Source organism: Falco peregrinus, chromosome 5, assembly GCF_023634155.1.
Source record: "Falco peregrinus isolate bFalPer1 chromosome 5, bFalPer1.pri, whole genome shotgun sequence".
In the NCBI taxonomy this organism is placed as follows: Eukaryota; Metazoa; Chordata; class Aves; order Falconiformes; family Falconidae; genus Falco; species Falco peregrinus.
In genome coordinates this window covers 59194793-59220698 of record NC_073725.1, presented here as the reverse complement: position 1 = coordinate 59220698, position 25906 = coordinate 59194793, and the positions used below count along the sequence as shown (strand labels likewise).

Sequence of the window (25906 nt, the reverse complement as noted above, 5' to 3'; positions counted from 1 at the left end):
TCTCGTGGTAACTGCTTTAACAAAGGTGGTGTCAGTGAGAGATGAAGTTCATTCTGGAAGGCTCAATATGCTGTCTGCATGTCCTCAGTATTTTTCTTCTAAGGGAATTTGATTCTTACTCAGTTTTGCTTCCTACCATTTGCAGTCTCATACAGTGAAAGGAGCGGCAAGATGGTGATGGAGTGGTCCCCACAGCTCAGAGCTCGCCAGCTTAAACCAGAGATGCACACAGATACCGCTACCCTGAAATTGCTAGGATATTTCCTACAGTGCTGTGAAAAACCTGCTGTAAAGGTCACAAACCAGCATCCTCAAAAGGAAGGAAGTTAGGGGAACAGAAAGGTTGGTATCGCTAGGGATGAGAAATGCCAATCATCCACGTGGCTAAGTTAAAAGAACAGGTGCTAGCAGAGGAGGAGCTGAGCACTGCCTTTCATATATGCTGTGGATGCTCAGCACTTCTCAAGAGCAGACCCACAAGGTCTCACAGAGGATGCTTTTCAGAATACACAAGCGAACCCCAAATTACTCGGTGGTTCTCCCTTTATTAGAAACCTCTCCTTTCCAAGTCTCTCCAGTCCTAGGCACTGTCACAAGCCATCGAGATCCTAGACTGACCACCTCCCTCCCTGACCCACCATCATTTTCTTACCGTCACTGTAGTCCTTGCGACTTTGGGAGAGGTGGTACTGCCTCGGGAAGGTCCCACCTTTCCCAAACCTCTCGCAGAATGGGATGTCAAAATCTGCAGGAGGGAAGAAGATGTGTTTCTGAGATCAGCTCAGTACCAAATGCCTCAAGTGTTTCTTACTGGAAAGCATTCTGGTCCTCAGGCTGAATAACAGACAAGAACCAGGTGACAAGCTGTGCATTCACGTGGCCACACATCCCCCAAGGCTCACTCTGAAATCTGTCCACATTCACACACTCCTTAGGGAATAAGGGTTAGACACACTGGTCTTGGTACCCCTAAAGCAAAGGGGTTTAACTGCTGACTTGATGGACACTGGCCCACACTGTTCAAATACCAAGCAGGGGATTAACACAGACCATGCCTGGTCTCCAAGACAGAGCACTAAACATCTTATTTGCATGTGAAAAAATGCAAAAATTAGCATGGAAACAGAACTGCCAGGCAGGGTCAGGTCCAGATCCATCTACTCCAAAACTTCTGCTCTGATATCAGCTATTTCCAGCTGATATTTGGGGATATCAGCAAAAATCCAGCACTTGGCTAACACCAGACAATCTCTCCCCACTTACTTCTCAGATGTGACTCCTGACCTCTGAAAGCCAGAGACTGATTTATACCTCCAGAGCTCCAAACTTTTATACTTACTTTGATTAAATGCTAGAAAAATAGAATATACAGGAGGGATTAAAGGCCATCAGAGTTTAGATTAGACACAAGATTGAGAGAGAGATGGATATGCACAATAAGAACGTATTTTTTAAAAATAAAAAAATTCCAGCACAGGAAGCCATTGCTGGTAGCACCAAATAACTTTGAGATTAAGATATCTGTCATTTCCCCCCCATCTTTCACTTGCTGTTTTTCCTCCATCCAACTCCAATGACACAGTCCGTTCTGATTGTTTGTTTGTCTTAGCCTGGGGCCAGCAGCCGCTCCTCCGAGACCATTCCTGGCCTCTGCTGCACTTCAGCATGATTTCCCCATTACAGCAGCGCACAAGAGGAGTGCATTAATGGCTGAAATATGGTCAGCAAGAAAAGCAACAAGGACAGGGCAAGACGTTCTCAGCGAGCCACGTGTAGGCAACGATGCCGAGTGGTGTCTCAAAGCAAAATGCCTCCCCAACCACTAGGGATGTATTAAAACCTTGGGCGACGTGGACTGACTGCAGCTTCATCTCTACAGTTCAATCTAGAAATCCTGCCTCAGGCCAGAAACAAGTTAACGTGCCACAGGCTGACTGCCATTTGCTCATTTTTAATAGTGAAAGTCATTACAATATTACAGAGTTTCCATGATTTAACCAGCTGGATGTTTTAAGTGATTAAGCAGTAACCTATGATCCTTGCAAGTTACCAGTACACTTTCCCTAACAGCATTTGCGGTATTACTGGTTATGAATAACGTAAGTGAAAGAGGCATAACTCCCTAGAGAGTTTGGGACTCCAGTTTTGTTATGTACAAAGTCAGAATCCTGAAAGTGCAACTCACAGGTGCTAACAGAGACAAAAGGTGATCCCACGAGGCTGTTTCCATTTGTCAGCACCTCACAGTTGTCTCCAAATACAAAAGCAAGCCCCCCCTCAGCAACTTCTTCCAACACAGAACTCATCAGTGATCTTTCAACAGCTTTAGCTGCTTGCATCCACTTACTTCGGGGCACTTGCTACCCCGTTTGGACTGTTGCTGCTGTAAATTGATTCCCAAACCAGGTCCAAAGGTTCTTCTGTGCTACCACTATCGCTGCAGAGCCAAGGAGGGTTAACGATGACAAGAGCAGCCCTGCTTATGTTTGGTGCTCTGTGTCTTTTGATTTTAAAGAATATTCATGTTTGATCATTACAGGGTCACTTTTGAAGTGTAATCTAAGCAACGGATCTGGTTTGCTTGATTGTTTTTAATTACTTTTCATGCAGTGCCATCTCTCTTAATAGCCTTTTATTCAGACTTTTTACCACATGGCTTTTTATACTTTTAAACAAATACAAACCTCCAAGAGTGCTTACCCATGCAATCGAGACTGTCTTTGGGATGGGTCTTCCTTCCAGGAACAGGGGTTTGGGTAAAGGGTGGGCTGCAGAGGAATGAAAAAAAAAACAAAAACCAAAAACCCACAGATACACTTTATTATACCAGAAAAGCTATAGAATGAATTAGGAAGCGATTACATGCAGAAAGGACAGGCTATACCACAAGATGCACTGATCACTGATCAGCCCAGTCTACACAGCTGAGTTCCCATCCTCAACCTGCACAAGAATGAAGATTATTTTTTTTGCTGGATCACAGCTTGTTCCTATGGCAAACAAAAAGGATGCTGCAAAACACAGTCACCAGGTCAAAATGAAGTAGCCAAAACCACCTATGCACAAGGTGGCACATAAGGAGGACTGCAAAGTTCCCTTCCCACAACTTCAAGTGTTCAGCTGTGCAACTCTGCTTTCTATGTACATGGCTTAGTTGCTGCAGATTTACACGCTGGAGTTCTTCAGTCACGCTTGATTCATGTGGGTCTCCCCTCCTCTGCAACATCATTCTCCCATCTTCCTCACACAGGAGGGTCCGTACCACTGCTGGGCACACGCACCCTTCCCGGGAGACCAGGAAGGAGAGAGTGCAGGATCAGTGCTTCAAGGCTTAAGGTCTTTAAACTACACTGAGAGGATGGATAAACTACTGCAAGGGGATCTCAGCAATCCTTTCACTCCAGCCTCTGTAAGGGCCAACAGGGTGATCTGGACAGGTTGCTTTTCCACTCTCCCTTTTAACAAAATGTGCATAGAAGTACAAATCTGCTTTATAAAGTGCTCTGAAATCTACTCATGCCAAAGCTCATCATGGCAGGTTTGCTATGGCAAAGAGGAATTTGTCATGTTATTTCTTAGCATCAGACTGGTCACCATGCCTGGTGACTAGCTCTGCCCTCTTGAGACTAATGTCATCACAAGTAATTGGCTGCAAGGGCTCAGCTATGCCTTTGCAGGAATAGTTGTGCTTACTCCTCTTGCTGCCTTTAAAGAATACAGCCTTCCTCATGCCTTTCCCAGCTCCTAGACCCCATGACGGAAGACAGCTGCCTCCTTTTTTTGCATCTGAAATCAAGCCATACTACCCTCTCGCAAACATGCCTAATGCTCTTCTCTCAGTTCACAACAGTGTTACAACCAGGCTGTGCACCTTCTGTTGTTCTTCCTAGCAAAGTTTAGGCAAAAGCAAAGCTGGGGCATAGAGACCAGGAGCACAAGGAATCCAGCTTTGATACAGGCATAACAATGAGCAAACACATCACAGGAAATTATTAAAAGCCACAAAAAGGAAATGGACCTTGATGAGGAGACAGATCCAAAGCGCACAGAGCTGCAAACCCGAAGCACGCTATGCAATCAAATCAACACAGCACCGACCTGCTGGACCATAGCCTTGATGCTGTATGGTAAAAGCAATGGGGCGAAAAAAAGAAAATCTTTGATGCAGATGGAAAAAAAAATATATACTGCTTCCCAAAAGGACACTGTGTCTTATACACAGCCTACCGTGCACAGCAGCAAACATACAGTTGCTGTGCACGTGTGAGCTTGGACCAACCAGCCACACCAACTATTGAACTGCAGCCTGTGTTAGTACAACGTGTCCTAGTTGTTTCCTGCCGAGAAGCTAAACTTAGTTGTTGCTCATCTGGTGTCCTCAGCACCTTGACTGACACGTCTGTGGCTGCTGGCAGTGCACAGGGGCTGCCAAATTTACAAGTGGGCAATGGAGAGTAAACAGCACGCCCAGGGAGGAGGAGGAGGCATGGAGAGGCTAACAAGAGCACTGACCTGGTGACTGCAGAGAGCCAGAGAAGTAGGAGAGGGATTGAACCGAAGCAGAAAACCTGGGCACACAAAGCCAGGCTGTCCACAGATCCCTAGCTACTTTGTCCCTCTCAGATTACTGCAATTCAAATCATGCCCTTACACAGACGTTTGCACTAGGATCTGGTTTTCAGCATTCAAGATACATTTGTTTTGCTCATCCTCATCCCAACAGGAACCTCAGGGGATGCTACTGACCGCACTCCTCTCCCGCTGTGGAGCGGAGGCTGCCTTTCAGCTTGTGAACATGGTGACATGCACGACTCACCTGTCCACAGATCTGTCCAGCGACTGGCAGCTCCCAGACAGTGACTCATCAGGGCTGATGAAAGCTTCAAGCATCTGACAGTGAAAGAAAAGGGGAAACAATAAAACCATGCACTGCGGCTCTTCAAGCTCCTGTCCTAGCAGACCTCTGCAGGGTCAACAAAACTGCACCAAAGCCAGCTGATTTACACCAGCTGATGCCAGCCCCAGTAGAGATGAGATCCAATCTAACAGAAGTTTTCTTCCCAGTAAAATCCATTTATGACGCCCCCTCTGGATTACTGTTCTTTCCAACTGCTATTTGATAGTAGGGAAACTGAGGCAAATACAATTAGCACCCTGATGTTCAAAGCATGCTGAGAAGTCAACAAGATTCACAGCGCTCAAAATATTTGTGAAAAATAATAGGAATAATAAAAAAAATATATCAGGACAAAAATGATGTGCCCAAGGCCAAGTGGATATTGTGCACCATAGCCAGGATCGCAGCCCTGGCCTCCTGACTTCCTGAGCTGCCCTGGCACACGAGACCAGCCTTCCTCCCCAGTGATAAGCGAAGCATCATCAGGGCTTTTGGCTGGAGGAACTGGCTTGGCTCTCACTAGCTCAGTGAGTCAAAAGCCGCATTTGTGTCGCTTCCTGGATGAGACATTGTACTGGACGGGGTTATTTATAGCTGGTTAGTAACAATAGAGGTTTTGTATTGAGTGGTAAACCTAAGGGCTGTGTGTACTTTCATGTGGAGCAGAGCTTGCTCAGGGCCATGCTGTGCTGCAGCCGGTACGATGCTCCCTCCTGGCTGCAGACCCACAGCAGACACTTGCTAACCCTACTCCACAGCCAGCCCCAAGCCCAGCCTGTTCCCAGGAAAGCTGAGCAACAAGGGTTAAACACCACGTGGAGTCACCCTTTGCTGCTCCTGGACCCACATCGTTCCTCCTTCCCCATGTACAGCAACAGCTTCTCCTTCCACGCACTGTTCCTGCGTTAGACCTCCTCAACTGGTTGTCATAACAGCTCGTGTTGTTTTGGCAAGACAGTCCCAATTGGAAAGTGCAATTCTTCTCTGCTTCCCAGTTTTTACCCCAAAGCCTCATCCTTCAAAATGCACTAGCCAAAGAGGAGCAAGACCTCTGCTAGAACCCACTCCCCACCTCTGGCAGTCATGCCAGGCCTCTCCCGGCAGTTAAAATAGTGCTGAGACAGACTCATTTCTCAAAAGCATAAAATCGGGAATCCGAGCAGGCTCTGTTCAGCTGCCAAGTTGGTCTCAAGGCAAAGACCGCAGTTACATCACAGGCTTGCACAGGGGCATCCCTCAAAAGGCATCCAGCACCAGCTTGTAAGTGGTTTTCCACAAGGCACATATGGAAGCTGCAGCACAAGGACATTCTGAAGGCAAAGCCCATATGGGGAAAAGCATGGCTGCTCCATAAGAAGAGCAAAAAAAACCCCCAAAACAAAACATCCCCAATTCCCCTTTTTCCTGCATTTAATTCACCAGAGAAGGACAGCAGGCCACCCACAGCGCGATGCTGGAGAAAAGCGAGGAGAGAGCATCTGGGAACCTTCATCAGGAGCAGGCTCAGAGCTCAGCTAACGCTAATGAAGCTCCATTAGCAGCCAGTGGAGCTGCACTGATTTACACCCAAGGGGGGTTCATGGGTACTCTCCCCCTGCACGCACGCACACTTTATCTTAATCATACCAAACGTGTTTGGAAGGCATGTGAAAACAACAGAAAGCCAACTTTTGGCTGCAAGAAGCACAAGATACATCTGCACTCTGACGCTGCCAAGCCTCACCCGGAGTGACTTCTGATTTTATTAATGGCTGTATAATAAATGGTTGAAAACACAACTTTGCCATGGAAACGCTGGCACAGCCTGTACACGAAAGCATTACTAGTGGGTGCTGTTTGAGTGTAGGAAATACATGCCTCCCCAGGCAAGATCCTTGGGGGCCAACACAACAGCCTGCTGGAGCGAGCTTAGTGCCTTCCGGATGCCCTTCCATGCCCCTCCGGCATAGCCAGCCCTCCTGCAAATCATGGATCATGGTCCTGCCCTTCTAAGAGCTTTGCAGGAAGGAATTGTGTGTCCAGACAGCCTAGCTGACTTCACAGGACCTATACTAAGCCCTTCAGAGCTACAGCTTGAGCAGAGATGCAAATGGAGAGGGAGGAGTAAGCTGCTCCCTGCCTTGGGTCCCTCAGCACTACAGAATTTCCCCATCATGGGTAACAAATTGACTGGAGAAAGAGGTCCTGCTCATCCCTGTGCTGAAGAACTAGCTGCTCTTTTATTACGGAGGGATCGGAATATACAAACTCCTTATTAAGAGAGGAAAAAAAAATATACATGGGGGAGGTACAGAGACAAAACCATAGAGAGAGGCTGTGGGCAGAGCCAAGAACTGTAACTAGAACTCAGGCAGAAACAGCACATGGGAAGCAGCAAATGCTGCTGACATCCCCAGGCTGTTGCAATCACAGGCAATCGGTTGCTTGGCACACTCCCACAAGGTCCCCGGGATCCGGGAAGGCTGCAGCCACGAGGGCCCAGCAGCTGGCACGCACGCGTGTCCCAAATCTGTGCGCCTCCAGAGCTACCTGAGGTGCCTGAGCACACTGCCATCACCACTGCAGCTGTTTTTTCAGGTTCCTGGAAGTCAGACTCACTGTTTCTTGAGCATGGCAAGCCCGTTGGCACTCATTCCTGGAAAAAGCTGGCCTAAGCCCCACACACAGGGCCCGCTGGGGATTTAATGATAGGAACAGCACTCACAGCACAGCCTCCCTCGTGCCTAACACTGTCCTGGTTTAACCCACACACCCAGACCCCACTTACATTCTGATCCATGGTCTCGGGGATGAACTCGCCCTCGCTATTGATGCTGGTATAGGATCCTTGGCGAGCAATCTGCTGCTGCTCTTCAGGAACGCTCCCTGGGGGCGGAGAACTCCGGCCAGTGTGCAGCGAGCCTAGGACATGGAAAGGTATTGGGTCAAGGAGAGAACCTGCCACATCCAAGTCCTTCCAGAGATGTTCCCGTGATCACTGACCTACTGGAGATGCTGCTGGGTTTGAACTTGTATAGAAGGGAAGAGAGGAGCTAGAGATGTGATACTCTTTATGGGCATCCTACAAAGCTTTTGCAACAGGTACAGTTTGTTTCTGTGGGGCCACACAACATCTAGCAGACTTGGCTTTCAACCTGCACTGGATCCTAAGAGCTGTGCACTGTATCCAGGTGCTCTGTCAATGCCAGAAAGAAAAGGGCCCCAGAGTTTTGTTGTGATGCAATCAGTCAATCTCAAAGCAAAACACGAACTCCAAACCCACCTCCCCTCTTTGACCTCCCAGCGCTTCCTCCCTGGATCATGTCACTGCCTTATTCAGCAATCTGGGAAGCAGCCCGGGTGAACTCGGTGCAACATCACTTAAACGCTTCTTATATGGAAAACAATTTGCACTCAAATACCCCTCTTCTCTCCCCTTCCCTACACAAAAGCGAAAAGCAAGGAAAAGCAGCCCTCAAATCCAAGAACACAGGGAGAGGAATGACCTACGGGATTAGCTGGTCCCATCTCCTGCCAAAGGAGTGTCGTCTCCCCTGTCTGTAGCCCCAGGGGCTCCATGCCTGCAGCTGGCAGAGCCTCCACACCGGGCAGAGCCACCTGGGAAGCCCTGGGGATTTGCAGAGCATCATGTGCAGCTCGGCACAGACAGCAAGGCTTTCCCAGGCTCCCCCATAGGGCTCGTCAGCAGAAGAGGGTTTCTATTCTGCACGTGGCAGAGAACTCCACAGCTTCCTTACACAGAAGTCCCATTCCTCCCCCTTATTCCCACAAATCCACCCTAACAGATTCCTTGTGCCTTTTCAGGCTTTAGGGAGCATTGCCCTCACTTGGCCTAGATACATCGGCTTGTCTCCACTTGTCTTTCTGCAGTCCCTCCCCCCTCATCCCTGGGTTGTCATCACTTCATGGCAAGGAGCTGCTGACTGAGGTCCATGCTGCTCCGTGCTGGAGCTTTAACTGGTCAGCATTGTGCAATGTGAGCCTTCACACCACATAACGCTTGTTTTTAAGCAGACTTCTAAAAAGCACACAACCTTGAAGGGTTTAGAAGCACATGGAGATACGTTTCCTTACACTTCATATCCATTTTTGTGTCATTCTTGCCAACTCTTCGGTTCATTACTACCATTTGGTAACAACATACTCAGGCTAAGCACGATATTGCAAGAGAAAGGTACCGGCAAAGGGCCTATCCCATCGTGAAAAGCCAACACTGATCAACACAACACTTCTGCCTCTTCTGCTGCTATTCTGCATCACAGTTACTGTACCAGATTGATCTCTGGCATAAATCCATCAGCGTGATCGACACTACAAATTTGAGCCCCCACCTTTCACTTCAGCTGCTTCTACCATCAGGCACTGTCAGGTGCTTATAATGTTAACAGCGTCACACCAGCATTAAAGATCACTAAATCAGGCTTGCTGGATTTATACCAAATAGATAACTGTCCCATGGTATGCCTTCCTCCAGACTCCTTGCTCAGATTGTAAAAATAAAAGTCATATGGCTTTGAGCTACTTTTTTTCATCTTCCTATTTTCTCCTTCACAGATTTCCTGCAGGATAAGAACACAGCGAAAAAAGTCCAACTGAAGTAATGCCAAGATCAAGGGGAGAAAATCTCTCGAGTGCTGTGGCACTCGTAATGAACTGGCTTTACACCAGCCCTGAAAACAAAACCAGTTGGGAAGTACAGCATCCTCTCTTTGAGGATAAATAAACAAACATTTAACCCTGTAACAGTTTGGGCATCCCAGATAAATCACTGCAGTATCATCCCCTCAACTGCTTAGCAGATGTCAATCTAGAATGCAGCATAAGGACATTTGGGTGGCTCTTGCTCCAAAAAGCTGCTAGAGGATTTGGTGTGGTGTAACCGCTGCATTGTAGCTCTGTTGAGCATTTCTGTTACTACTACAGTGAGGTGTAGGTCTGCTCGTGCACTCCTGGGATCTCTCACTGCAACAACCCACTCACTGCTCAGAAAGTCTTTGACTTTCAGATTTTACAAAGAGTTGTACATGTGCTGTTTGCTTTTGAACCCAGGGAGTTAAATGAAATTTATCACAAGCGCGAGGACTTTGCATGATCTCACATAAAACCTTTGCCTGTAACAGCTACTCCCAGCCATCAGGTCGGTTGTGTTTGACCTTCCAGAGTCACATTTCCTGCCAAAAACTGCAAAAGGGGATAAAACACTCGCCATTTCCCAGCAGGCAAAGAAGTTAAACAAAACGTTTAGGCTTTTGCACGTCTGGAAACTGTTGGATTGAACCAGATTCCTTTCAGTCAGGCTGTTTGGGTTGAAGAGCTGCTCCAATTAATATATGCAGCTTCACACCTCCAGGGGCACTGGTTGCTGCTGCTTCGCATCCACGCATGCCCATCCACCGGGGAGGAACACAGGGAGGTGGTGGGAACAGAGCCCCAGAGCCCAAGGTCGATTCCCCCGCTCCTGCCTTGTTAACAAAACCTCAGGCAAACTCAGTACTGCTGGTGACTGGGGAATGGAAAAAGAGGGGTCAGGGAAGAGAGCAACTGTGGTAGTCAATGGCAGGCTTTACTCATAGTGGGGGCAGTGCAAGGTATATTGGATATAATAGATAACGCTGCTTTAAACACCCAGAGGCAGAGGAAGAAATGGACACACAAGCCCAGATGTGCATGTTTGACATATCACAGATGCTCTTCACACTCAAGAAACAGCAGCAGCACCAGGCCGAGGAGGAGCCCCATGGGACTGTCCTCCTGGAGGCTACAGGATTACATATCAGCTCCAGTCCTCAGACCCAGTGGGGATGGGGCAGGCTGTAAGGCACTTCTTTGTAAGTGGAATGCTGGCCAGATCTCAGCTGTTCTATCCAGGATTCCTGAACTCGGAGAAACTCTGCAGATTGGCACCAGTGGAGCATCTGACCTCGGTTACCCTTTGGAGCAAGGTGCTTTGGAAAGGGATTCCTGTGCCTTGTTACACTAATGTAAAGCCATATATTTGGGTCTAGAGCACAGCATGTCCCGAGCAGGGTGAACCAGGCCAGCACGGAGACTTACAGTCACTGCTGGCATCTACTGGGGTCTTTCATGTTGCCTTCTGTTATTTTTATTTAAGAAGTGTCTTTTGTGCAGTATGTGCAGAGCTCGTAGTGCTGCATGTACAGCCAGCTCCCCCGTGCCAGGCTCTGCTTCCCTCCGCCTCCACATTCCCTTGCTTCACCCTTTCCCTGCCCTGGCAGGTCCTTCCCAAAACTTCACCCATCACCAATCAACATCAAGCAGGGGTCCCAACAGAGAAGCCCCTTAAAAGTCAGAGCTGGGGAGGGTTTGCTGGCAGCCACCTACACTCACAGCTGCAGCCACACGGAGCCCAGCCCTGGGATGATGTCAGCGCCGAGCTGAATGAGGGACATGATGTCAAGATGTGCCGTTCCTCTGAGCCCTGGCAGAAACACAGGGCTCAGGATGCAGCAGCACAAGGAGAAGAGATAAACCTGCAGGAAATTTCTCACTCTGTGACTGTCAAGGGGAGGTGTGAGCAGATGGACCAAATCCCCCTTGCTTTCTTCTTTTTCAGTGGGGACCCCTACAAGTCTCCCTCCTCTCCATGCTGATCCTCTGAGGATGGAGTGTCCTACACGCTGATTTAAGGCAAAGTTTAGGGTACTTCTATACTAATAAGCAGGAGAGAACCCATTTTCTAGCCCTAAAGCAGCTGGCATGATGCACACAGCCGAATTCTCTTCCTCTTCTCAAAATAAGAGAGGGGGTTACCCATCCCAACTCCTGCAAGAGGTCCCTAGCCCGTGCTACCTCAATTCATATGCAGGCACTGCTGGGATGGCAGCTGTTGGTACACTGGCCAGGGAACGGGCTAATGACTAAGCAACCTCATCAACAGCTAGCCAGTGCTCGTGTCATGGCCCCATTAACTTAACCATGCAGACATCACCTCCACACCTTTATTTCTGAGTCACCTGGCCAGCCTCTGTACCAGCAAAGTCTTTGTACTGTCTCTCTTCAGAGATCTGCATTCAAATCTTCCCAGCATGCTAGCAGGGGTTAGATGCTGCTGCACACGTGTCCCACCACTCATGAAAACCTGGGCACCATCACTGCAGTGGCAATTCTCCAAGGTGAAAGTCCTGCTGTTCCCATGGCTGGTCCATATTCTGCAGCCCAGACCCAGCCAGCATTCACTCCTGGTCTGGAGAGGGCTGGCAGGCACATGATGCCATGGCTCAAGCAGCCTGGTTTGCCACCACAGAAAAAATAAAATATAAATACAGCTTTTGACAAATGTTTCCACTGAAATGGTGATTCTGGAATGAGGGTTTTAAATAATTTGTGGATAATGTTCTGAAACATGTATTTCCTCAAAGTAAATAAAAACAACCCTCAGTTATCTGAAAATCCAGAACCCAAACAGATTTTAGCTGAAGTTTCCTGGCACTCAGCTGAACAGTTGCAGATGCTGGTCGCCAAGGGACTGGAACATTTTCCACTTCCCCCTCTCCCCTCCAAAAAAGGGGTGTGTGTGTGTGTGTGTGTGGCAGGATTTTCACTGAAAAAGTTGGGGGGGGGGGGGAGGGGGGGGAGAAGAAAATACTGACTTTACATAAGGTTTTTCAGGGACATGGATGAAGACATTTTCTGTCCAGGAGAAGCAAATATAGCCAAATCTTCCCCAGAACATCTATCCCCCGCCTCCCAATGTGCTTGTGCCAATAACATGCAGTTTTATTATTTTTCACTGCTGCTAACATGGCAGAGTCAGCAGAAAAACATGAGACATCTCAGAAACACTGAGAACATGACCCTGAACCACCTTTTTTTATAAAGTCACTTTAGATCTCCTTTTAAATGTGGTTTCAAGAGAAAAGCTGAACTCAGTTAAGATCCTCTCTTGATAGAACCACTCTGACGACAGCAGAAGCAGACCCTGTGGAATACCTTGCAACTGCAAGAATAGCTTCTCCTACAGAAATCCAAGCCTCTTAGGCTGCCTTTTTGTCCATCCACCAGGTTCAGTGATCCCTGGTTTAGGGAACCACAACACAGGATCACCTCCGTCTATTACCTGACATTCAGTTTTATACTCCATTGAAACGCTGCTGCTCTCCCTCACAGCTCGCTGGAGGTTCTACCCAGCAGTTAGATTACCCAGTTGTGACTCACAAGGTCAAAAAAAATGAATCTGCTGGATTGCAAACACCTCCTAAGCAAAGCTGCAGTAGCTTCATACAGACCGCAGATAACACCAAAGAGAGGTCTGGTGTGCCATCACCATGCAGAGGGCTTGTTGCAACCTCTTTTCAAACTAAAAGCAAGACTGCATGGAAAAAAAAAAAAGAGGGATGACTGTAGCATGGGCTGGTTACCTTTGCTACTTCACTTTTTAACAGCACCAAGGACACTGGGTTTGGTGCCTTAGCAATCACCATGCAGTTTCTCCTGAGGATCCCAGCATTAGCACACACTGTATCCTGCATCTGGTGCTGCCCAGTCCTCCTCCTCCTCCGTTACCTAGGTTAAACCAGCATGTTATACCCATTCCTCCACTCTGTTATTCAAGCATTCCCTCAAACCCCATCTGTACCTCAGGCTCTCACCCTTGCAGAGTTGACATCTCTTCCTTTGTCTGCCTTGTCTTATCTACAGGATGCTCTTCAAGGCAGCGACACCTTACAGTCGGTGGTGTGGACCTGGTCAGAGACTTTCCTAGTATTACAGCAGCTCCAAAACAGTAAGGAAAGGCCAAAGCATGGCATAAAAGTTAGTAGGCAAGTCTAACTCTGCAAGAACTAATCTTCTCACTAGCACAGCTACACATGGAATCAATTCTGCCCATCACGTTCGATTCACACATCAGTGACAGCTCCTGGTGCCACAGCTCTTCGCTGGATTACATTAACAGTTTAACAAGTGCCAAAAAAAGAGCAGCAGAGATTTTTTTGCTCAAGCACAGTTTCTGCTGAGGCTCTGTGCCTTACCATGTGGGTTTGTGTGCATTTCATTCAGGGTCATCTAGTGACTCTGCCAGACTCTGGACAAACTCTCAAGAGCCATGTGAGCTAGAAAAAAAAAAAACCACAATAGAAAAAGACAACCCTAATACATCCAAACACGAGGCCTGAAGGGAGCTCTTGTACAGGTACCACCCACCCCTGGCTTCAGTAAGAACTGGGCATGGCTACACAAGGGGCTATACTGGACCTACCCTGGAAGAACATTTCCTATACATCATTGTCTGAGATGCAGCAAACCACATGATATGTTATCAAGGCAGCACAGGCTATGAGACAGAGAATGGGCTAATCCTTAGAGAAAAGTACTCTTTTGTTGCACAGAGGAAAGTGTGGAAGTGTTTATCACCATATAAGTACAGAGGATCTTTGGAGGATGAAATGTATCTCCACATATATTGGTATAGGTCTCCACTTTATTCAAGACCTCTGATGCTGCCATTTCTACAGTTATTGGATAACTGTATGAAAACAGTAGAGATCCGTAGAAATTACTCTGTAACCAGCACCCACAGACATGGCAGAGAATGTTTGCTGTATGACAAAATCATTAACCCTGCATATGGGTTGTAATATGAATAATTATACCCCTGCTATACAGTCCTGCTTTACCGGTTCTGCACAAGGCACCCTGCTCTCAAAAATCCTACACGGTTCTTTACACAAAAGGTCCTACAAACAGCTTATCAAGAGTACTGAGTACTTGTCATTTCAAAAAGCTCAGAGTATTTTACAAAGCAAGAAAAGCATAAACTCAAGCACAGAAAACCAAAGACTACACAAAGCTACGAATAAACTCCAGTCCCTGCAGAACTACAAGAAGAGACTAGGCATTTGCCAGCCTGGCTTCACAGGCTGCAGGTATCTACTCCCAGCACATCTGAAGGATGGGGATGCTCCCTTCATCTGAAATGAGACCACTGCAAAACTCTGCATGCATCCATTCCCCCGAGAAACCACAGAAGCAGCTACCACAGCCTTCATTTCACTAACAAGAACAGACTGCTGGCATGGAGACACGTATTTGGTCCTCATGTGGCGAAGCTGGTCCCAGCTCAGGAGCTAAGGCACGCAAGCCCATTCAGCTACATTATTCTGCTAGGTGGGAAAGGGGAAGAGACCCCAAGGGAATACTAGCAGGTGGTTAAAAGGAATAAATACCTCAAGGTCTCAAAAAGCCCTGGCTTTTCATAGAGCCTCACTCTTCACTTTGATAAAGCTCAGTAGCGTCAAACCCACTGGAGATTTTTACCACAGCATTCCTCCCCTGTAAATTACACCTCAGATCTCCTGTTGTTCTTAGCTTCCATGCCCAACATGACTCCCTGCTCAGCACAACTTTGTCCGACCTGTGCAGCTTGCAGAGCCTCTTCCTCAGGATAAGTAACAACTGCCCTGATTTGCTGGTGGGAGGTCATCAGGGTGGCCATCCAGACTGTAGCAGCTACAGGGTTGTGACAGAAAAGAGATGGGGATTGTGGCCAGCTTGTAATAGCACAAAACACCCTGCAGAGCGTTGCATTTTACTGACCTGTTGAATACTTCCGTGTCCTCTCTGAGTCTTTGTACAGGGATCCCATGATATCACCCATTGATCTAGAGATCCTCATTTCATGCTGTTTACTGTTGTTTGGCTGGAGAAGCTGGTAATCAGACAAAGGGAATGATCAGACTTGGCCAGAGCCCTTGCGGACACACCATATAAAACCCTGTATTTGGCTCCCCATGACCATATTACCCAAGAACTAAAAAACCCAAACAAACAAACGAAAAACATGCACGTAATCTAGAGTGATGCAAATATTCACACACAACTCACATCTGTTATTAAAATACTCAAATAAGATTAAGATTAAGCTCCAGTTGATAATGGTGAATACAAATGTTTGACATAAAAGACTGCTCCTGCACTGCACTACTTCCAGATAGATACAGACCGATCCCTGGCCTGAACCCAAGTTTGCAATCCCAAAATCAGAGCCTCTCCTCCATACTCCCTAGACTTCAGTGGGCGCTTAGGCACTGCAGAGGTTCCTCTGTAACAGAGCAGAGGAACAGAGTGGAGGATCCTGCTCTGCTTGGCAAGTCAGATAAGGGGGAGAGCAAAGAAATGCATATCCAGCTGTTAACTTAAATGGTAGTGGCCAAGTCTTACTAAGATAACACGCTACAGTATGCTGTGATTTTGCAGTAATTTTATGTATGACCTTGGAACTGTATGTTCTTACATGCAGGAGCATGGTTACATGCTTCAGGGAGAGATGGACCTACTCTCAAAGGTATGCATGAGTCTACCTGGCTTCTTCGCTCTTAGTAGCCAACTTGCAATACTGCAATGTTCCCACAGTTGCTAAGGCATATTGCCCCATTTCTGCCCAGGATTTAGGAAACCCCAACTGATGGCTTGGTTTCTCTCTAGAACTCTGGTCCCTGTACTTTCTGAGCTTCTAAAAAGGAGCACAGAAGTTCCAGGAGCTGTGAACACCAGCAGCAGCACGAGGACAAACATTACGAGTTTCAATACTCCTCTCTCTGGTACTTCTAGGAAATATAAGGAAGAAAGAGTTGCAACATCCGTAAATCCCTTGCTTTACAGCCTGTGCTTGGGGCAGCATGACATGTGCTTTGGCAAGACACTCTGTGCAGGCGAGGTCAAGCTAACAGGCTTAACTGCAAAACCACTAAGCTCAGGAAAAACAAGTAAATAAATATGGAAAAGACTACAGTCCTGCATGAGACAGAAGGATTCTCCAGTTTGCTGTTCCTGGCCTTTAGTACTGCAGCACCACGTGGAAGGAGCAGTCCCAGTGCTGCCACCCAGCATGGCAAGGGCCTGGGCATCACCCTGTATATGGACAAGAGGCTACAGAGCAATGGTGACAGAATCCCTAGACAGAGAGCACAAGGGGTTCTCTTGGGGTTTAACCTTGTTTGAGGATCAGTACAGTATTTAACCCTCCACAGGATGCAGGAGGAGCTAGAGAGAGCTGCCATCACAGGAGGATTTCCGAGTAGCTGAGCCAGAGCAGGGCTGACCCCCCCTCACGACCAGCTCGCCCTTTGCTCTGCATGGTTCAGAGACTCGTTTCCACTCCCCAACACAATAACAAGGCATCTCGCTCCAGACACAAAAGAGCAGAGAAGGTGAAGGGCTCACATTCGCTTTCTTTGGAGCGCTCACAAGGATCCGCAGGCTCTTCAGGGAAGGGCTCAGCTCCAACTGTTCCATCGCTTTGTCCAAATCTTCCTGGGATTTCAGCGGGATCAGGAGCTGGAAGGGATTGAACAAACACCGGAGCATGGCAGTGTCACACTTTTGGGTAAACAGAGGAAGCAAGATCCTTGCAGTGAGCAGCCTGGGAATCAGGGGACGAGGGAGGAACCTAAGAAGGTGGATGGAAAACAGAGCTCCCATGCCCTCCAGCTTGCAGACCTCTAAAGGTTTCTTCCAAGTTCTCATCTACCAAGGAACAGACACAAAAAATCACAACAAAAAACATCTGCGAGGGGAGAGCTTAAAGGTCACCAGCAATTCAGCTAGTAGGAAGAGGAGATGGCTGAGATGAAACCTTAGGCTTGCTGCCTGCTATTATGGGGCTGCTCTGATCTTGGGGTTTCGTAGGCAAGACCTGCTGCTACCCAGCCTCAAAACAGCCCCACACATGATTCCTGGGAAGATGGTCATGCAGTGGTGTTCCAAGAAAGCAGTGAGCTGCACCCAAGGATTTACTTTGGTGGTTCCTCAGTGGCCGTCCCTACTGCTGCAGCCTGTGTTCCCACACACTGACACAGTCTCCCTAGTATTTGGGCATCAGGTGAGATCGGGGGACATGTCACAAATAAGTCTCTTCCCTCTTCATGTGAAAGGTGTGCATTGCTCTCCCTCCAAGAACCACTTCTTTGACTCCCAGCAGGACAAATTTAGCTTCTGCTCTTTACAAGATAAATAGAACAGAGAACTACACAGTGCTGTGTCTATCAGGCAGCTAAGGTCCCGATGTTTTCCTGGTAAGTGGCAGACTATTGCCCTCGTATCTCCAAAGGGAATTTGACCCTCCTGACACGGCTGTGTGGTGTACCACGTCCTGCAGACAGCCTACAGAGCTTCCAACACCCAACACAGCTGCACTTCAGAGAGGCTCTGTGGCCTTCTGCTGCCCTGGGCTAAGATTAAACCCACAACATTTTGCCCCTCATTCAGGGGCATTCTGCCTAATCTCATAAAAACCGAGCCTCAGCCTCCACAGGTTGCCCCAGGCACTGGCACCGAATCCAGCCAACAGCACACATTATACTCCTGCCTGTGCCAAAGTACACAGCGGTTCCACCTACCAAAGGGACCAAGCAGCCACAGCTCCCAGTAGACTCTCACTGGTCTTACTGGGAGCTGCAGCTGCCCAGAACTCCTGAAAGGCAGCTCAGCCCTCCCAGTGGTCAGGGTTCATGCCACCAGCCACAGCAAACACACCTCAGGTCAACCGCCACAGAAGATGACACTCAAGAGCCGCCTGTGTCTACCTTTTTGATCCCAGGGTGTAGCCAAGGCTCTGGCTGTTGGCCCACAGGCAAATACACCTCAGACTGTGTGCACTGAGGCTAGGAATTTGAGGATGACCAGGTCAAGGGAAAACTGCGGGCCCTAGCCAACAGAGATGAGGTTTCACCTTGAGAAACTGGTACAGTCACCTCCTCCACCCATGGACCACAGACCGAGCCTGCCAAGCTCCATCTTCGATATCCCTGTGGCTGCTGTTTCTATGCTGGGAGCACCTCAAGGTTTGGATGGAGTTTCTCCTCTCCTGTGTGATAGAAAGGTTATCTTTTGTCCCCATTTTGCAGACAGAGGAGCAAGCCATATGTGGGCCACCTATTTCATATGATAAAATTAGGCTTAGCTTCATCATCATAGAATCATAGGATCATTTAGGTTGGAAAAGACTTTCAAGTCCATTGAGTCCAACTGTAAGCCTAACACTGCCAAGTCCACCACTATACCATGTCCCTAAATGCCGTATTTACATGCCTTTCAAATACCTCCAGGGATGGTGACTCAACCACTTCCCTGGGCAGCCTGTTCCAGAGCCTGACAACCCTTTTGATGAAGAAATTCTTCCTAATATCCGACCTAAACCTTCCCCAGTGCAACTTGAGGCCATTTCCTCTCATCCTATTGCTTGTTACTTGGGAGAAGGGACCCACACCCACCTCACTACAACCTCCTTTCAGGTAGTTCTAGAGAGCAATAACACACACACACAGACACAGGCCTCCTTTTCTCTATACAACCCCAGTTCCCTCAGGTGCTCCTCATAAGACTTGTGCTCTACACCTTTCACCAGTTTCATCACTCTCCTTTGGACGTGATCCAGCATCTCAGTGTCCTTCCTTGATAGTGAGGGGCCCAAAACATCCCACCAAGAAAGCCAGGCTCCCGCAGCTGTGGATAGCAGGTGGTTCTGAGCTTGTACTTGCCTTAGGCACCCAGCTTTGAGATACTAAAAGCCACGTCTGCAAAGGGGCACTGCAATAGCTAAGTATAACACAACCTGCTATTCTGTAGGTTACAGTCCCAAATTAGATACCCGGGACCCCTATAGCTTGCATGGGAGAGTTAGATACCAGAAACTGGATTAACAGGTGAGAAAATAAAGCTGCCAGATGTAATTGCTGGAAGCTGTAGTAATTGCTGAGGAAAGACAAGGCCAGTTCTCAAAAGGTATTTAAGTAACGAACTCCAGGTTGAGCTAGGTGTGCTCTTCTGGTGTAAGGTATGCAAACGTGGTTGAGAAACTTCTACAAAAAGACAGAAAAAGAGACTCTAGAGCTAAGTATTTAGTACATTCAACCAAGAAGGTGGATAATCAGGCTGTGCAAATTTTGTCTGAAAACTATTCAGTTAACTATGTGTAAGGAAAAAGGTTCCAAGAGGAAGACTCAAGAAAGCCCTGCTCCAGGATATCCTACAGGCTGTAGGGACCCAAGTTCTCAACCAAACCAGATAGGGAAAAGTTCAGGAAAATGTCCCTTACCTCCCAAGGGACCTAAGCAGCTAGAGGGTTTACAAAGAACACCAACACCAGTCTTGTCTGGGCTGGGTCTCAACAAGCAAGGCTGCTAACAGATTCCCAGTCTAGGACAGGGCCTGGACATGAATGAAAGCACTCAACAGGTAGATGTTGACTATTGAGGGCTTTCAGTAGGTCCACGGATGAAATGGTTAGACCATTCGTTCATGGATAAACTTTGGGATCTGAATGAATCGCTCACATTCACAGCAGATACCAGACAGAGATGGCACTGAATACATCTCCCAAATGCTGTGCAGCTGTTCACAGTCTGCTTCCTTAAGCAGTAAAGCTGAACAGATATTCTCTTGGTGCACCAGCTTAACCCTCTAAGTTCATAAGGGCTCCACAGGTGCATCAAGCAGACAAGCCTTCTCTCCTACACTCACCCAAACAGAAATGGGAATGGTGGAGAGCTGCTCCCCCCCATTTCACCACCAAGCAGAATCTGACTCTAAACTCTAAGAGCAGTCCCACTGGCTCACCCATCCCTTTACAGAGCTCCTCACCAGCATTCAGAGCAATCCCTCAACTGCTGCTCTGAACAGAATGTTCTGCAGGTCACTCCATCTCACTCCAATATCACAACATTAATACATTTGCATGTCTGCTTCAGAGGAGCCAAAAACATCAGGCAGAAACTGCCCTCCTGTTAAAGGGACTGGAGCCAAGTATTTAGCTTGGCTTTACCTATTACCCACATCTGGCAAGTAGATTTTACTCCATTTGGCTTCCAGACTATGGCACATACGGGTATCAGGAAAAGATATCTACTAGGCATGAAACTAAATATAGACTCATGCAGAACCATGCAAGTAATTGCCAGGGTGCATTTCTAGTAACTGGGTTTATTCTGTCTACAGTGAGCAGCTATGAGGAACAGCAAAATTTTCATACATGGAAGTTTCACTAAATAGAACTTATTAGATTTCCTTCTTGCTTTTAAATAGGATACTCCTTGGAGCCTAATATTTTATGTGGGACTTGGTAGTCAATCCACTGCAGTCTAAGAAAGTGAGTGCAAAGGGTGCGTTTTCACTGACTACAACCGTATTGCTAGACCTCACTCTGTAAGACACTGCAGAAAGCCAAAGAATAGTAGGAAACAGGGTTGGGGAAAAATCTGAGAGGTCAATTAGTTCATCTTCCTGCCCAACACAGGACCAACTGGCATCAACAATTCTTGACAAATGTTTGTTATATATGCTTTTATCTCCTCCCCCCCGTAACGGAGCTTCTAACACTTCGCTAGGTTTAACTCTCACTAACCTTCCAAAATGATGCTGAGTGACAGCCTGAGAGGGGACAAGCAAGGGGAGGTCAGAAGGGAACTGGTGGCACACCGAGGTTCAGTGTCCTGCCCAAGGTCACATGACAAGCTGGTTGTGGAGATGGGACAAACAAGGTTGCACTTAGTCACACCTGGAGCAGCTGTGCAGCAGCGCATACAGATCAAATTCAGACAGAGCACTGGCCACAGAAGCTAGTCTTTCATTCTACAACACAGCCAACTGCCTAACAAACACCCATGCCATGCTGTCCATGGACAGGCCAGACTTTGCTTCCCTGATCATCAGCAAGAGCCCAGCCTAGTACTAACATGCAGACGTGCCCCATGCAGTACACCCACCGCCAGGCCCCACTCTTATCTGTACCAGCCCAAGCCTGCTGATTCCATGGTCCCACCAGGATGTGATTCATGCGTGCCCCTGCTCCACCCAGCTGGCATGCTCATCTCACTGATCTTGGCTTCAGGATTCCTGCTTCACTGGGACAGGGACTGCCATTTAGTAAGCTTTTGCAGGGGCCTGTTGACCTCAGTGTAACTTTGGTCTACAAGGTGCTACTGCAAGAGAAACATCTGATGGCAACAACAAATTACTGCACAGCTCCCAGTGAGCAAGAAGAAAGGGTGAAACATTTAATTGTATTGAGTTTGTGGTCAGGCTGTCCCTGAGACTGGCTGTCGTGAGACTCAAAACCCTGACCGAGAACACGCTAGGAGCAAAATGTTGGGGGTGTCACCATGTGGATAGGTAAGCTATCTCTCCAAAAGGTCACTTTTGTCTGTTTATAGTGTTTCCACAATAACAACCCTGAATTACTACTGCTCAGACCCTTTCCCAAAGGTGTGGGTTCTCACAAAGCAGAATTTTTATGTATAGAAGAACAAAACACGGACTGGAAGCCATCCTCAACCCTAAGAAGTTAGGAATACCCAAAGGCCTGCTCATGGTCCTGCTAACTGCTGGGCACATGCCCAGGAAGACAGTCTCTAGCATGGGATAAAATGCATTATTTAAGCTTCTGTTTGCTGTTGTTGGAAATAAATTCTCTTCCAGTGGAAAGAAACCTGGAATGAAATGAGTCATTCCTGGAGAATTCAATGGCAGGCTTTTCCCAGGAGGGCTGTCAGAGAATGCCCAAGATTAGAAACCTGACTGCATTCAACACCAAAACCCAGCGGACACTTTGGTATCATGAGGTACCTATTACAAAAGAATAGCAACTTTTTTGTAGATCAAATCTCCATTGAAACAGAAGGGAGGGGGAAAAAAAAGAAAAATAAAAGGGAGAAAGCTCTCTTTACAGTTTCTCTCTCTCCATTCACACTTTAGAGAAAGGCTGTTAGTAATTTGCAATTAGAAATTCAACAAGCAAGCTGTCCTGACAGCTTGTTTAAAGGCCATCTATCTGTCATCTGGCCCTCTCCTCTTTCACGAAGCCAAACACAACTTGAGAGTCCAGTGGCTCCAGATGCCTACACAGCTCATGGCAAGATGCCTCACAAGAAAACACTGAGCACACCAAAACAGATGCCAAGCATTGGCCCCTTCTAGGTAAAGGCCCTCAGTAGTACCCTCTTTCCAGACACAGTGCTGGTCTCAAAGAAAAAAGATGGAAAAACACAGCGGCCCATGTTATGAAGAAGGATGGAGAAGACAGACCTTCAAGCCTTACAGTGCCAGGATCACAGAGGGAAAGCTTCTTGGCTGCTTGTATGTGGCCACAGGACCTGCTAAAGGAACCTTCCGTGATGCACATTTCACCACAAGAACATGCACATGGTTCTGGGGTTTTGGGGTGAAACAAAGTCAACCCTAAATAAGAGTACGCTGCGTTAGCAGCACTGTCCCTCACGCTCTGCACTTCACCATGCTCCTGCCACTGCCCCCAAAATGGGAAGGCTTCACATCCAGCCCAGGCATGCAGTAGCCTACAGCCCCTTCATGTAGCTCGCAGGAAAGCCATTTGGACTCAGCTCTTCTCCTCTCTGCCCTGTGTGTGCTCTCACCAGCCAGACATACTCTGAAAGTTGGTCCTATTGCCCCAAGGGTGTTAATGGGAAAACATCTACCGCTGCTGACTGTGCAGCTGAATTGACAACATCTCCATCATCTCAGTTACTTAATTCTTCCTGCTGTTTGAGTTAGGGGAATTTTTTGTTCTGGGAGAAAGATGACATTCCTGTAATAGGCCTTAATTGAAATAATTTTGAGAAAAGAAAAGTCCGGTTTGGAGTCTGAGAATCCAACTGATCTGTGTCCATACAACAGCTCTTGTATGCTCACTAGCTGGGAACCACAACATAAGATTACTTTTCTTCACATCCATGTACAAGACAAAATTACAGCCTTAAGAATAAACTACTGCTCAGTTCTGAAGTGGCCACCAGACACCATAAAATGCCCCCTTAGCAATAAGGGGAAGAGTAGTACCTCATTGTTCACACAAACTAAGTCCATCGTCTGTCCAAAAGCATCCGTGACCTTCTGCACCACTTCTTTGAATTTGACTGGTCTTGAAAACTGGATAATCCTGTATACACAAACAAAAACAACAACGGTCTCCATTTAGCGGAAGCATATTGGAATTCAGGGTTAGACTGACAATTCAGAAGAAAGGACCTCTATTCTCCTATCAGAAAGCATAAAGCTCGCTCCTTGCTTTTACACTCACAGAAATGCTGCTCCATCTGCTATGCTCAAGAGGGGAATTGACCAACCCTGCAAGAGTATCTACCCAAAATCCTAGTGCAGCTCCTCTGCTCCTCCCCCTACCGTGAAGTACAGGTGGAAAAGAAGGAATTCCAGCAGCCCTCCACTGGAGAAGACCCAGGATCAGGCACTGGTCAGTGATTCATCACCTCCATTTTCAGCAAGCATCTCTGAATAGGGAGGGGGGATGGAAGAGAGAATGATGCAGTTTGGCATCCTGTGACTCTCCTGTACCACCCCATTCCGCAGATCTATAGGTACATTATCAGCAGGTACTGTCTAGCCCTACGGTAATGCTACTTAAATTTTCTTTGGCTTTAACACGCAACTTGGACCATCAGCCTGTGAGTTTCCAGCCCTGTGTCCTGCCCCACCACCGTCACTGAGCAGAGGTGATTCCATGAAAATGTCAAGCAGGGAAGGGCGGGCAAGCTTTAACTCCCAGCTCTATTTTTATGGGACCTGTGCCCAAAATCTGGTTATCTTAAGTGTCATAGGCTGTTAATCAAAGGACACATTTCTGTAGAGTTGCAGCTCAGCTGTGGTTCAGCAGGGCTCAAGAATTAAAAAAAGAAAAGGAATCCAAGCGTGCACCCTGTGTCCCTGGTAAGAGGCATTTAATGACTTCCAGCTTGGAATCACTTTGCCTGCATGCAAATCCCAGGAGGTACTTGTGGCAAACAGGATGACGAGGCAAGGCTCTTGCATATAAAACTGCAGTTGATTTTAGGGGAATGAATCCTGTTGTGAGCTCATCTGCAGCTGGCTGAAGCCAGTGGGACGATGCTGGCTAGAAAAGGTAATTTGTCCCTGCACGTGTCAGGGACTGGGTTGGGTACATACCTTTTCTCTCCTTCATATTCAAACTTGATCCTGACATTTCGCTGCTGAAAGAAAACAGAGAAAATGGTTAGGTCCCAAACTGCATCCCAGACTGACTCACAGACCCAACGCTGACAGGAGCTCCCAGGGAGCCTCCCCTAACTGCACTGGGCACCTTGTCTATTTAGGGCCAAGCTGTCTGCTGGACTTGCACACTTGGGAAAACTCCACATTGCTGATAAATGTGCTTGTCAAAAAATAAGGTCTTCTGTAAACGAGAGGGCACTCGCTCATCTGTATAACTGTTAGTTTTACTGAAATGCATTAATAAAAGTGGGAAATTGGGAATGCTCTGAACTCAGTTGGGAACAAGGCACTATCATCAGAGGCAAACATGTTAAGTGTCTGATGTCTGTCCATCTTCAGCACTTCCCATGGTTTTATCCAAGTACTTTTCTATTGGAAACCTGAAAGGCAAAGCTCAGAGGATGTTTAATAGAGCACAGGAAGATTCTGGGCAAAGAAATAAGAAGTAAAAGCAAGCATCCTATAATGGAAGTGGAGAGACAGTCTCTGGTTTTAAAAGGCAACAGTGCTGGGATGGTGGTGGCTGTTATTTCGTTAGGACCTACAAAATGCAAAGTATATCAAGGCACTACACTACACACACTAAACGCCCACCCTGATCTGACCCATTGCTCACCTCAAGAGAAACCATTAAATTTGCCCAAAGAAGAGCCAGCAGAGTCACAGGCAGACTGGGTACACAGCTGTGCAGGGACTAGTAAAAGCCACTTCTCCCATCCTCTATTTGTGCATATTTAGCAGCAATCGAGACCACAAGGAGCCTTTTCATTCATTCTGCTTCTCAGACCAAGCCTGAGCCAAGCATGCCTCTAGCACCCCTTGGCTCATTCCCAGCACTTTCCAATGGTCTCTAAGGCAGATCAAAACCCTCTTTACTTCCCAGACCACGTTTAGTCACCTCAGTTAACCAGGGCTCTGCCCCGACTAGTGCACACAAGCCTCCTCCAATAGTAGTTTTCTTCCCATGGAGAAAGAAATGCTCGCTGCCTCCCTCCGAGGTGTAACACCAGCGAT

General features: G+C 47.5%; 1 protein-coding gene across 3 annotated transcripts in view; it reads right to left on the bottom strand.

Annotated features, from left to right (window-relative positions):
- Positions 1–25906, bottom strand: part of LOC101923251 (mitogen-activated protein kinase kinase kinase 3-like) — an 82373-nt gene that overhangs the window by 9867 nt on the left and 46600 nt on the right. For 2 of the 3 annotated variants that reach the window (XM_027791773.2, XM_055805870.1), the window contains 8 exons: positions 24827–24870; positions 23705–23804; positions 17078–17191; positions 15452–15563; positions 7665–7798; positions 4817–4890; positions 2701–2768; positions 653–745 (listed from right to left, as the gene is read on the bottom strand). In XM_027791773.2, the coding sequence (XP_027647574.2) occupies positions 653–745; positions 2701–2768; positions 4817–4890; positions 7665–7798; positions 15452–15563; positions 17078–17191; positions 23705–23804; positions 24827–24870 (739 nt within the window). The remainder of the gene's footprint in view (positions 1–652; positions 746–2700; positions 2769–4816; positions 4891–7664; positions 7799–15451; positions 15564–17077; positions 17192–23704; positions 23805–24826; positions 24871–25906) is intronic. The other variant, XM_027791774.2, reaches the window with a different exon arrangement.